This window comes from Epinephelus lanceolatus, chromosome 4 (genome assembly GCF_041903045.1).
Source record: "Epinephelus lanceolatus isolate andai-2023 chromosome 4, ASM4190304v1, whole genome shotgun sequence".
Classification (NCBI taxonomy): domain Eukaryota; kingdom Metazoa; phylum Chordata; class Actinopteri; order Perciformes; family Serranidae; genus Epinephelus; species Epinephelus lanceolatus.
Window position 1 is genome coordinate 2,017,702 of NC_135737.1, and position 14,127 is coordinate 2,031,828.

A 14,127-nucleotide genomic window follows, 5' to 3' on the forward strand; every position below is an offset into this window, starting at 1 on the left:
GCATGTGGAATCCATCCGTTCACCTTTTCTGAGTCTCACAAAGACACAGCGGTTGGAACCAAAGATCTCAAATTTGGACTCATCAGACCAAAGCACAGATTTCCACTGGTCTAATGTCCATTCCTTGTGTTTCTTGGCCCAAACAAATCTCTTCTGCTTGTTGCCTCTCCTTAGCAGTGGTTTCCTAGCAGCTATTTGACCATGAAGGCCTGATTGGCGCAGTCTCCTCTTAACAGTTGTTCTAGAGATGGGTCTGCTGCTAGAACTCTGTGTGGCATTCATCTGGTCTCTGATCTGAGCTGCTGTTAACTTGCGATTTCTGAGGCTGGTGACTCGGATGAACTTATCCTCAGAAGCAGAGGTGACTCTTGGTCTTCCTTTCCTGGGTCGGTCCTCATGTGTGCCAGTTTCGTTGTAGCGCTTGATGGTTTTTGCGACTCCACTTGGGGACACATTTAAAGTTTTTGCAATTTTCCGGACTGACTGACCTTCATTTCTTAAAGTAATGATGGCCACTCGTTTTTCTTTAGTTAGCTGATTGGTTCTTGCCATAATATGAATTTTAACAGTTGTCCAATAGGGCTGTCGGCTGTGTATTAACCTGACTTCTGCACAACACAACTGATGGTCCCAACCCCATTGATAAAGCAAGAAATTCCACTAATTAACCCTGATAAGGCACACCTGTGAAGTGGAAACCATTTCAGGTGACTACCTCTTGAAGCTCATGGAGAGAATGCCAAGAGTGTGCAAAGCAGTAATCAGAGCAAAGGGTGGCTATTTTGAAGAAACTAGAATATAAAACATGTTTTCAGTTATTTCACCTTTTTTTTGTTAAGTACATAACTCCACATGTGTTCATTCATAGTTTTGATGCCTTCAGTGAGAATCTACAATGTAAATAGTCATGAAAATAAAGAAAACGCATTGAATGAGAAGGTGTGTCCAAACTTTTGGCCTGTACCGTATATATATATATATAGAGAGAGAGAGAGAGAGAGAAAGAAACAGAGGTTGTTGCTTTTTCCATCCAGGTACATATACCTGAATGGTGTACTTACCAATATATGGTGATGATTTGAACTATGCCAGTTGCCTTCAACAGGACCTCCCTCTAACATTTAAAGAAATGCTGAAAGCTTTTATCCCCTTAACCATGATTAATCACACCGCAGTAGCTGTCACATTTTTAATGAGGCGTGCTAGCATACATTGTACAGTTGGTTAGAGATGTAGTCACCACAGACACATTCACTGCTTTCTCCCCTCTTACACAGTGACTGTAGCCGCCCTGTAGCCAATGTGTTGTCTTATGAGCTGGACCTAAGCCTTCAGAAGCAGGCCTGCACTCTGTCACCAGTCGACACCCTGTAACCGTACACTGGCCATAAACACTGACTAGGCCTGGTAGGCAGGGAAGGGAAAGCTAGGAGTGGGGGAGAGATGGATGGTGTAGGGGGAGGATTGGGAGAGTGTGGACGATCAGTAGAGTGAATTAAGATTGTGTTTGGATATGATTTTTGAGAAATGGGAAAAGGCAGGAATAGGATAGAGATGGGTTCCTGTGTCAGTGTGGCTGTCCAGGATATTCCCATGTTCAGGCTTTGATATTTGTTATTTGGAATAATAGCCTTGTAACACACAGGCGCACACTCTCCCCTATGTAATGGTCTCCATTCTGTGGAGGACACTTGTGTTTCAAAGGGCTCCAGCAGGATTTTCTCACACAACAACTTTGTCTGCTTGCACTGTAGTAAGTCTGTCTGTCTGTCTGTCTGTCTGTCTGTCTTTCTTTCTTTCTCTCTTTTTCTTTCTTTCTTTCTGTATGTATGTATGTATGTATGTATGTATTTATATCTTTCTTTCTTTCTGTGTATGTATGTATGTATGTATGTATTAGGGCATTAACAGAAAAGTCGATTTGTCGACGTGTCGACGTCAGTGGCACAAGTCGACACCCCCCAGGAGGAGTTGACAAGTCGTGTGTTTTTTCCTTCCCTCTCTCTGTGTGTGCTTGTGTACGGAATGCAATCGCTGCCTCTGATTACGGTGATACTTTATCCTTGACGGCGTACAGGCGGAGCAGACTCCGCGAGGAATGTCCGCAGTCATTCGGGCTTTCATAGTTGAGCGCACTTCCGCGTTGTAGTTTCCTGTAAAAATGTCTGTGAAAAAAACCCCGCGATGGGAAAATACATGCCGAGCAGTCGCTGGTGCGCGGAGCGGAATCCGCGCAGTCGTAAAATCTGAGCTTTGCGCGCACAGGGCTTGCGGACGTCTGCTTTGAGTCCGCGCGGACCTCCGCAGAGTTCGTTCTGCGTATGTTCCGCCCGACTATGTTCGGGCCTTGACAGACACACATGACGTGTAGAGATACTTCACTTTCCTCCGCCGTGTCAATGTGATGACGTCATCAAATGACTTGTCGACTCGACTCGACTTTATTGACAGATAAGTCGACCTGGAAAACATCAAAGTCGTTAATGCCCTAGTATGTATGTAGCCTATGTATATCTTTCTTTCTCATTTTAGTGGCTGTTCTTGTTTGGACTAGTTCCTATTTAAAATGCTTGGCCAGCCTTCCTGACATCATTAATGCAACACTGGGGCCACATGTAACCGTGTGTATATGTTCTCGCTCACACACGCACACACACACTCATGCACAAAGTGGCCTCATGTCTGGTCTTATTTTCTAATCTCTCTTCGTGACTAAAGGTCTTTTTTTTACCAGTTCCTGGTCTGGACTCAGCTTTTGTTAGATTTGTCCCAGTCTTGACAGTAGACTTCATACAGAGAGTTAGGTGCAGCCGCTAGTTGTGGAAAGTGACTTATAATTTCATTTTTGTAGGCAATTTTTGAAAGTGGCAAGCCAAACCCAGATTTGCCGCCAGTTTCTGCCCCTTTTACGGGAAAACCCACTGTCATGGGGTATTGTCAAAGCCACATGTGAAAAGCCACATTATTGCCAAAGTAAATTTGTCCATATTCTTGTCTCTGTTGTTGGGCCATACCCTGTCCACAATGGTCACAGTAGAGCCTCTTACTGAAACACTAGCACTAGTAAAATAAAGCTCTCGCTGTGATGATTCATAATTTCTTTGATGCAGCATAAAGAAGATTTTGAACAAAGTGCTTGTTTGTCTTTTTTTCTTGCCTGTCAGGTAGTATGCTAATTATTTTTTATCCACAAGAGGGCAATGACACATTCAGAAACGAGTTTACCCATAGTCTAATGTCAAAGAACACTGCTGAGTGTGGTGATGATATCAGACCAAAACCAAAATAAGAAGAGAAATCCTTGAGCAGGGGAAAGTCCCATTCTGGGTTCAATGTTCTTTTTGTTAGAAAATGATTTGGAGTCTCTCTCTCTCTCTCTCTCTCTCTCTCTCTCGCTCTCTCTCTCTCTCTCTCTCTCTCTCTCCCTCTGTATTCCAGGTCTTGGTGAGTGAGGACTCGGATGGAGAGGGAGTGGTGGCTCACTTCCCAGCTCATGACAAACCCATATCCTGCATGCAATTCAACCCCAGTGGTAAGACACACACACACACACACACACACACACACACACACTCACTCACTCACTCACTCACACACATATGCAAACACATTTATTATCGAGAAAAGAGCTAAAGCGCTCTGTGCAAGTTTGGAAGAAATAAAGTAGGAGATAGAGATTATCCTTCCATTCAAATGTAACATGGTGTGTGTTTGGACCAGCCAGCTCACCCAAATGTATTCATAGTGTGTGTAAACATATTGAATTATACACATTGAACATGTGTTAAGCCTTAGTTCCAACATATTCCTTTACACCAACCGTAAGATGTGGGACACATGCAGGTCAGGCATTTTGTCACATACAGTATACAGGTGACTAATGCACCCACAGGTTGATGCTTGATATCTCCATTGTTAATCTGCACCCCACCTAATCATTAGAACAAATAAATAACAATTGTGGTTACTGTAACCTAATTAACACAAGAGGTTGTGGAAGGCTTTGACTAATGATGATAAAAGTCTCTTTTTCAAAGGAATACTTCAGCCTCAAAATTACCTTTTGTATTTCAGTTACTCAGCCCATGTTACTCTCCAGTCAATCTCGTATACCTCCACAGTGAACAGAGAATCCAAAACACAAGTAGTGCGCAAGGGCAAGCGTGTGCATTTAAACTCTGCACTCCATTGAGTTGCTGAGGTGTGCTGCTCATCTGTGCGTGAGAGTGTTTATGCGAAAATATTTTAAATGGTAAGGTTTTAGCCAAAATGTGTGTTTGGGAAGAAAACAGAATATGTGGTCACTGTTCAACAGGTGAGGTTGAGACAGATATACACTACCTCCTACAATGTAAAACATTTAATGAGACAAGGAACATTTATTTAACAAGCTCAACCCTGCAATTTCAGATTTCAGAGAGCTTAAGGAGAAAATTAAAAATACCTTTAGAAGAAGGAGACAGGGTGTGTCTTACTGCCCAGTATGTTTCAACATGCAACAACCTGAGGAATGACCAACTTACACACACACACACACACACACACACACAGAGGATATACTGTATATATAGACTTAATATATATCATTCCTAATATTGTCATAACGTTTGTATTATTATTGTTATTATTATTATCGTTTGGTCAAATTGTAATTCAATACTTTAGAAACAGTTCTTGAAACTTTCATGCAAATAAAGCTCTTTGAAATGATTTGAGAAATTGAAAAAACAAAGTAAAAAATAGAATAGAAAGTTGTATTTTCTAAGAAGCCAGTGAAATTGCGTTACAATCAATCTGCCAGACCGAGACTGTTTTCTATAAAACTTCTTCCCAGCAGTCGCCCAGTACTGATGTACTGTAAACATACGTCAGTGTCAGGGGGTGTGGAAGGACCCAAAAGCAGCACAATCTCACATATAACAGTTTGTAATGTCCTTTTACTGGAACTAGGCTTGTGCCAGTTTGAAAATTTTCCAACCGGTTTGATTTAAAGCCAAATATCTAACCGAACTGATATATTGACTTATATACCTAATTTTACCACTGGGGGTCGCATTTGAGCTATTTTTACCAATAAAAGCCCATTATAGGTGTAATGCGCTTCCAATCCACTAGGTGGCGGTAATGCTGTATTAACCGCCAATACACACAAGGTTACACAAGAAGAAGAAGACGCAGAAGGACACCAAGGAACCTTCCTCCGACTCCACTCTCTCAGTGGAGACAGGGCGGTTGAGAGGGCCGAGCGAGAGGACGTTCCTGTAGTAGTTCCAGCCCCCCAAATAATACCAGGAACTTCTTCAGTGGGAACGGGTTACTAGGGCAACAAACTGAATGACTGCTGACTCCCTCACACTTTTCCCTGCCCTCAATGAAATTTGATCTCTCGCAGCAGCAGCAGACAGCTGAGTGGAGTGGAGCTGCAGAGTCCCTCTGAAGCCTCTGAGACAAACTAAACAAAACACTTGTAGGCTCCTCCACTTGATTTATAAACAAACATAAACCTTATTAAGTTGTCATAATGCATGTTACAATGCAAGATAAATTGAATATAGTCCCTTGACACGCCGCCAATGTGAAAAGGTTTTTTGTTTTTTTTTCCCTCCCTCCTCCGGTTTATCCGGTTGACCTGAATTAAACCGGATGGAGCTCTTAAACCGGACCAAACCGGTTAAACCAGAAATCGGCACAAGCCTAATTGGAACTCTCCGCAGGTTGAATGCTGCACAGGTAAAGATCGACAGATAACAGGTAAGCCCCTGTTACTTGTGATGTTTCACTCGGCAGGAAGCTCTGATGACAACAGGTGGACATGTGATCTCTCTCAAGGAAGCTGGAGTGGTGAAACACCACACAGGCAGACGAGAACCAAGAAAGGCACAGGCAAAACTGTCCATCTCCTCAAGTGGGGGGGGTTGAAGGGATGAGAGTGGGTGGAGCCCACATTATCCGACGGGCCCTCCACAAGGGAGTCTTCCTCAGGGTGAACAGGCAGGGAATCAGAATCAGAATCAGAAATACTTTATTGATCCCCGAGGGGAAATTCTTTATGTTACAGGTGCTCCTTGCAAGAGAGGAAAGATACGTGAAATATAAGAAATTTAAACAATATTATTTACAAATGTATAGTTAAATAAACAGGAATTATTAACAAACATAAATGTAAATAAATAAATAAATATATATATATATATATATATATATATATATATATATATATATGTGTATATATATATATATATGTGTGTATATATATATATATATACACACATATATATATATATATATATACACATATATATATATATATATATATGTGTGTGTGTATGTGTATATATATATATATATATATATATATATATATGTGTGTGTGTATATATATACACACACACACATATATATATATATATATATATATATATATACATATATATGTATATATAGTAAATTGAACAAGATTATTTACACAAACAGAATATATACAGTCAGGGTGAAATGGGGTTATTGCACAGGTTACATTGGATTATTGCAGTGTGTGAAAAAGTCTCAGGGCCACTCAGAGGGAGGAGTTGTACAGTTTGATGGCCACAGGCAGGAATGATTTCCTGTGGCGCTCAGTGGTACATCTTGGTGGTATGAGTCTCCCACTGAAAGTACTCTTGTGCCTGACCAGCACATGGTGGAGTGGGTGCGAGACATTGTCCAAGATAGTTCGTAACGACAGCATCCTCCTCTCTGACACCACCATCAGAGAGCCACACTCCGTTCCCACAACGTCACTGGCCTTGCGGATCAGTTTGTTGAGTCTGTTGGCGTCCGCCACCCTCAGCTTGCTGCCCCAGCACACGACAGCATAGAGGATAGCACTGGCCACCACAGACTCATAGATAATCCTGAGCATAGTCTGGCAGATGTTGAAGGACCTCAGTCGCCTCAGAAAATAGAGACGGCTCTGGCCCTTCCTGTAGAGAGCGTTAGTGTTCTTAGCCCAGTCCAGTTTATTGTCAATGTGTACCCCCAGGTACTTATAGTCCTCTACAATGTCCACACTGACCCCCTGGATGGAAACAAGGGGCACCGGTGTCTTGGTCCTCCTCAGATCCACATCCAGTTCCTTTGTCTTTGCCACGTTGAGCTGCAGATCTTGCTGCTCACACCATGTGACGAAGTTATCCAAAACAGCCCTGTACTCATCCTCATCACCCTTGGTGATGCATCCAACTATAGCAGAGTCATCAGAAAACTTCTGAAGATGGCAGGTCTCAGTGCAATAGCTGAAGTCCGTGGTGTAGAGGGTGAAGAGGAAGGGAGAGAGGACAGTCCCCTGCGGGGCCCCGGTATTGCTGACCACTCTGTCTGACACACAGCGTTGCAAGCGCACATACTGTGGTCTGCGAGTCAAGTAGTCTACACTCCAGGACACCAGGGGGGCATCCACCTGCATCGCTGTCAGCTTGTCACCCAGTAGAGCTGGACGTATGGTGTTGAACGCACTAGAGAAGTCAAAAAACATGACCCTCACAGTGCTCACCGGCTTATCCAAATGGGCGTAGACACGGTTGAGCAGGTAGATGATGGCGTCCTCAACTCCAAGTCGGGCTGATAGACGAACTGCAGGGGGTCCAAAAGTGGCTTGACCATGGGCCGGAGCTGCTCCAAGATGAGTCTCTCCAGGGTCTTCATGATGTGGGAGGTCAATGCCACGGGTGTGTAGTCTTTGGAGCCACTGGGACGCGACGTCTTTGGCACAGGAACGATGCAGGATGTCTTCCACAGCAAGGGGACCCTCTGGAGACTCAGGCTCATGTTGAAGACATGCTGAAGTACTCCACATAGCTGGGGGGCAGAGGCTTTGAGCACCCTGGGGCTGACACCATCAGGGCCTGCAGCCTTATTTGAGTGGAGTCTCATCAGCTGTCTTCTCACATGGTCAGCAGTGAAGCACATTGTGGAGGTGACGACATGTGGGGGAGGGGTGTAGTCCTCATGATGGAGAGTGCAGTCAGTCTGGCCACGGGGGGTGAGGAGGAGGAGGGGGGGGTCAAGCAGGAGGGTGTTGAGATGTGAGAGGGTGGAGTGGGGGAGGAGGTCGGAGTGGGAGATGGTTGACCAAGACAGACAGCAGAAGAGTCAGGGGGGGATGGGCAGGGCCATTAGTGTCAACTCTGTTAAAAAACAGATTCAGTTCATCGGCCCTGTCCACGCTGCCTTCAGCTCCTCTGTGGTTGTTGGTCCTGAAGCCAGTGATGGTCCTCATTCCACTCCAGACCTCTCTCATGTTGTTCTGCTGGAGTTTCCTCTCCAGCTTCCTCCTGTACCTCTTCTTAGCCTCCCTGATCTTCATCTTCAGCTCCCCCTGTATTGTTCTCACCTCCTTCCTGTTACCAGCTCTGAAGGCCCTCTTCTTTGAGTTGAGGATGACTTTGATGTCCTTTGTTACCCACGGTTTGTTATTTGGATAACAATGGACAGTCCTGGCTGGGACAGTGGAGTCCACACAGAAGCTGATGTAGTCCGTGATGCACTCTGTGAGCCCGTTGATGTCCTCCCCATGTGGCTCACAGAGTGCTTGCCAGTCTGTCACACCAAAACAGCCCTGCAGTGTCTCATAAGCCTCCTCCGACCATCTCTTCACTGTCCTCATGGTCGCAGCCTGGCTCTTGACTAGTGGTACATAGCAGGGGTTGAGGTGCACCAGGTTGTGGTCTGACCTACCCAGAGGGGGGAGCAGCTGTATGCATCTTTGGCGTTAGCATACAGCAAGTCCAGTGTTCTCTCCTCTCTGGTAGGACAGCTCACATACTGTGTAAATGTGGGCAGTGTTGTTTCCATGGTGACATGGTTGAAGTCACCCGAGATAGCTATGAAGGCACTCGGGTGTTTAGTCTGCAGGCGGGCTATGGCGGAGTGAATGACGTCACATGCCGACGTCGAGTTGGCAGAGGGGGGATGTAAACAGTTACAATAATGGCATGTGAAAACTCCCTGGGCAAATAATACGGCCTGAGTCTAACAGCAAACAGTTCAATGTCCGGGCAACAGATTTGTTCCTTCATAGAAATATGGTCAGGACTGCACCAGCGGTTGTTTACTAGAACAGCAAGCCCCCCTCCTTTGCGCTTACCGCTCTTGGTGCAGTCCCGGTCGGCCCGAACAGTCTGAAAGCCGCTGATGGAGACGTTGTAGTCGGGAATGTCCTGGTGAAGCAATGTCTCAGTGAAGCACATAAGACTAGATTCCCGGTACTCCTTCTGACTCCTGGTGACCGCTTTCAGCTTGTCCATCTTATTTGCCAGCAACCTCACGTTGCCCATGATGAGAGAGGGGAGACACGGCTTATATCTGCTCTTCTACATAAGCCTCCGTTGTCTCAACCCTGCTTTTTTCCGCCGCTGTTTACTTCCTCTCCTGCATCCTCTGTGTGTTTTCCTCCACAGTTCAGCTGGTATCTCCGATGATGCCTCAGCGCGATCAGCTGATCTCTGGAGTAAACAATGCGGCCATGAAGTTGTTGCACAATGGTGCCGGGTCCGAATGAAATAAGTAATTCTAGAGTGAGGAAAACGAGCACAACTTTCTCAGTCAGCATGTTTGGAGAGGGTGCAGTTTCAAAATGTCTGTCACAAAAAAGCAAGCACAAATACCAAACTTAATAAAGCAAAAAAGTAAGAAAACTGAGAAAACAAGCAGGAGCGACTGCAACAGGCTGCACGTGCGGGTGCATGCGCACTGCATGCACACTGAAGAGGTGTGGACTGCTAGATGGAAACCCCTCAATGGTGTGGTGGTCCTGGAGGGCTGGTCAGAGTGGCTACGGTGGAATTCGGTGATGAGGTCCGGGTCGAGGATGTGGCCAGCGGGAACCCAGGACCTCTCCTCTGGACCGTAGCCCTCCCAGTCAACCAGGTACTTGAGTCCCCTCCCACGAGGATGGGACCCGATTAGGCACTGAACAGAGAAGGCTGGACCCCCATCGATGAGGTGAGGAGGAGGAAGAGGTGGAACCGCTGGCGACAGAGGACTCTCTTGGACTGGCTTTACCTTGGACACATGGAAGGTGGGATGGATGTGCATGGAGCGTGGAAGCCTCAGTCTCACAGCTTTCAGACTGATGACTCTCTGGATGGGGGATGAGCCGACGAACCTGGGTTTCTTGGATTCCACCCAGAGAGGCAGGTCCCAGGTGGAGAGCCACACCTTCTGGCCAACCTGGTACACTGGGGCTAGAGAATGTCGTCAGTTGGCCAAGGCAGCGTAGCAACCCACAGAGCGCTGGAGGGCAGTGTGTGCCTTGGCCCAGATTTTGTGACAGTGGCGGACAAAGGCTTGGGCCGACGGGAGGGTACCTCTTTCTCCAAAGCCGGGAAGAGTGGAAAGAGTGGAGGCTGATAGCCATAGGCACATTGGAAGGGAAAGAGGCCTGTGGTGGTGCTGGTGAGGGAATTGTGGGTGTACTCCACCCACAAGAGCTGCTAGGATTCGGATTCTGGGACACCATGCAGCGAGATTCATCCTCTAAGTCTGCCCATTGGACTGGGGGTGGAACCCAGAGGAGAGACTAGTGGTGGCTTCCATCTGGGTGCAGAACTCCTTCAAAAAGACCAAGGAGAACTGAGGACCCTGGTCGGACACTACATCAACAGGGGGGGGGGGCATGCATACGGATGACATGGAGCAGGACCATCTGAGCAGTCTCCTTGGCCGATGGCAGCTTGGACAGTGGCACGAAGTGGGCCATCTTGTTGAAAAGGTTGACAACAGTGAGGATGACTGTGTTACTGTCAGAGGGAGCCAGGCCCGTGACGAAGTCCAAGGAGATGTGGGACCAGGGTTGATGTGGGACTGGAAGAGGTTGAAAAAGTCCCGCTAGGAAATGACAGGAAGCCTTGTGCTGGTTGCAGACAGAGCAGGCCTTGACAAAGTCACGGGTGTCCTTCTCCAGGCTTGGCCACCAGGAGCATTGGAGGAGGATGTCCTGTGTTCGCTGGGAACCTGGATGGCAGGTGAGTTTGGAGACATGGGCCCACTGCAGGACCTCCGACCTCAGGGCTTCTGGGACATACAGGAAGTTGGCGGGCAGGCTCTGGGACCAGGCTGACCCTCAGTAGTGGCCCTCACTCTCTCCTCTATGTCCCAGGTCAAGATGGCGATGACACAGGGAGGAGGAAGGATGGTAGCAGGCCTCTCCACTGAATCCTCCCCCTTCTGGAACTGCTGGGACAGTGTGTCAGGTTCGGCGTTGTGAGACTGAGGAGGGTAGGAGAGGTTGAAGCGGAAACAGGTGACAGGGTGTCAGGTTCGGCGTTGTGAGACCGAGGATTGTGGGAGAGGTTGAAGCGGAAACAGGTGAAGAAAAGGGACCAGCAGGCCTAGCGAGAGTTCAGTCTCTTGTCAGTGCGGATGTATTCAAGGTTTTTGTGGTTGGTCCAAACCAAGAAGGATTCGTTGGTGCCCTCCAACCAATGCCGCCACTCCTCCAGGGTCATCTTCACCACCAGCAGCTCAATGTCCCAGTGTCATAGTTCCTCTAGGCAGGGGACAAGCGCCGTGAGAAGAAGGCGCAGGGTTGGAGCTTCTGGTCGGAGGCTGACCTCTGGGACAGGATGGCTCTTACTCCCACGTCGGAAGTGTCCACCTCCACCTCCACCTGGTGATCAGGGTCTAGCATCTAGAGGATGGGTGCAGCAGTGAACCTGGACTTCAGGGTCTGGAATGCTTCGTTGGCAGCAGGGGACCACTGGAAGGGCACCTTAGAACTGGTGCGGGCAGTAAGCGGAGCAGCCACTGAGTTGTTGCGGATGAAGCGACCATAGAAGTTGGCAAACCCCTGGAAGCGCTGCAGTTGTTTGCAGGAGTCAGGAACAGACAAGGAGGTGACTAGGGTCGTAGGGCTGTGGCCTTAGACGTGGCCTTGGCCTTGCTGAAGACTTGATGGTAGTCGCAGTATTCAAGAGCTACCCCGGGGATAATTGGCAAAGAACAGGAAGTGGGAGAGTAGAGTGGCAGGGAGGCGTGCTTGAGGCAGGTGAAATGACACGAGGTCCCCCACTTACGGATAGAACCAGTCTCCCAGTCAATGTGGGGATTATGCCGAAGGAGCCATGGGTAACTCAGGATGAGCGGCAGGCAAGGAGCGTCCAAGATGTAAAACTGGATGGTTTAGTGGTGGTTGTCGGACAGGAGCATGGGAACCTGGGTGGTCTGATGTGTGACCGTGCCCAATTTGTGGCCATTTAGGGCCCGAGCAGGAACTGGATGAGGCAGAGGAACTGAGCCCCAACTGCTGAGTTAACCCCTTGTTAATGATGCAGGCGTTGGCACCAGGGTCTACCAGAGGTTGAGGACAATCAGGAAGGAGAAGCCAGACTTGGAACAGAGGTCTTTTGTTGTGGGGAGGTAGCGTCGTTGTCTAGCTCACCTGTATTCCCCTGATTACTGGTGAGCTTTGGCTTTTGCTGGGCAGGATGACAAGAAATGGCCTGCCTTCCCACAGTAGATACACAGGTTGGAGAGGGGTCGATGATCTTGTTCCTCAGGGATTAGGGAGGTACGGCCCAGCTGCATCGGTTCAGACTCCTCCATCTGCTGACCTGGCGAGGAGGAAGATCCGGTAGATCCCCCTCTGGAACGAACTGAAAACTGGCGGGGTGGAGCCTCTTGATGCCACTCTCGTCTACGGGCCTGGGTACGGAGGCCAATCCGGATGGCTAGCTCAATGACCCCATCCAACGTGGAGGGAACATCGTGGGTGACCAGCTCATCCTTGATGTAGTCAGCCAGGCCATGGAGGAAGGCATCAACTAGGGCAGCAGAGTTCCACCTGCTGTGAAGGGCTTTGGTGAGGAAGTCGATGGAGTAGTCAGCCACTGTCCTGTCCCCTTGCCATATGCCCATTAGCCCCCGTGTGGTCTCTGAGCTGGAGACCCCCAGTCGAAAAACCTTGCATAGCTCCTTTGCAAATGACTGAAAGGAGGTTCAGTCTGGAGACTGGAGCCCGGTCTGTTGGGTGGCTGATTGTGAAGGCTTCCTTTTCCTGCTCTGAGGTGAAGGTACAGGGCTGAAGGGATAGCAGCAGGGAACAGTTCATGAATTGAAAGGGCCCACAGGTCTCTTGATCTCCGCTGTAGCGCTCTGGGGTTTTCACCCGGGGCTCAAGGGCGTCTGTGGGCAGCAAGGGAGCAGGAGTCCCAATGCAGGAGCAGCTGGTGAGGGTGTGGGATCAGCAGGTTTAGTAAGGAGGAATGTTAGCTGCTTCAGTTGACTGGCTACTGCTGCTAATGCTTGCCCGTTGACCTCAGCTGCCTGTCTTGCCTCTGCGGTGACATCATTGCCTCATGCTGCTGGAGGATACCCTCTATCCTCTCAAGACTGCTAAGGGGAGTGGGATTGAGTGCTAGGTCCATAACTGGCCAGATTGTACTGTCAGGGGATGTAGTAGGACCCAACTGCAGGTCCTTTATTGGAACTGTCTGCATGTTGAATGGTGCACATGCAAAGATCAACAGATAACAGGTATGGACAAGTATGGACAAGTATGGACTTGGTTCAGATGAGTATGCACAGTCTTAAGTTCTTGAGTTGAGCTGAGTTCGTGGGCGGGCTTAGGTGAGCTCACCTTCACAGGATACAGGATGTTGAAGGATGTGTGAGCTGGCAAAGTGAGCTGGTGAGCAAAACTTACTATTAACAGTTCAGCGTTCAAATCAAATCAAATCAAACTTTATTTGTATAGCACTTTTCATACATTAAAAATGCAGCACAAAGTGCTTCACAGAATAAAAACAAACAAAAATACTACATACATATTGAAAACCCACTCCTCCCACCCCCACATATAAGCACACATGCACGCACACGCACACACACACACACACACACACACACACACACACACAGTCAATATAGTCAATAACATGGCTGGGCACTGAGGAACCAGGTGAGGAAAGAACCACCTATGGGGAGCCATCCACACTGAGAGGCGCTACAGCCTACGGCCACAGGGAACGCCACCACAGAGACCACCCTGACCCAGACAGACTGGGGTGGACTCCACACACGGTGCAGAGCCCCCCAGTCCTCTGGGCCTGAGGGATCTCCAGGGTGACGTCCCCGTGGGCAGACCGGACA

General features: G+C 48.1%; 1 protein-coding gene across 8 annotated transcripts in view; it reads left to right on the forward strand.

Annotated features, from left to right (window-relative positions):
* The window catches only part of bcas3 (BCAS3 microtubule associated cell migration factor), an 877,760-nt gene that overhangs the window by 164,526 nt on the left and 699,107 nt on the right, over positions 1-14,127 (forward strand). For all 8 annotated transcript variants that reach the window (XM_078166843.1, XM_078166844.1, XM_078166849.1 and 5 more), the window contains exon 13: positions 3,439-3,532. In XM_078166843.1, coding sequence (XP_078022969.1) covers positions 3,439-3,532 — 94 coding nt within the window. The remainder of the gene's footprint in view (positions 1-3,438; positions 3,533-14,127) is intronic.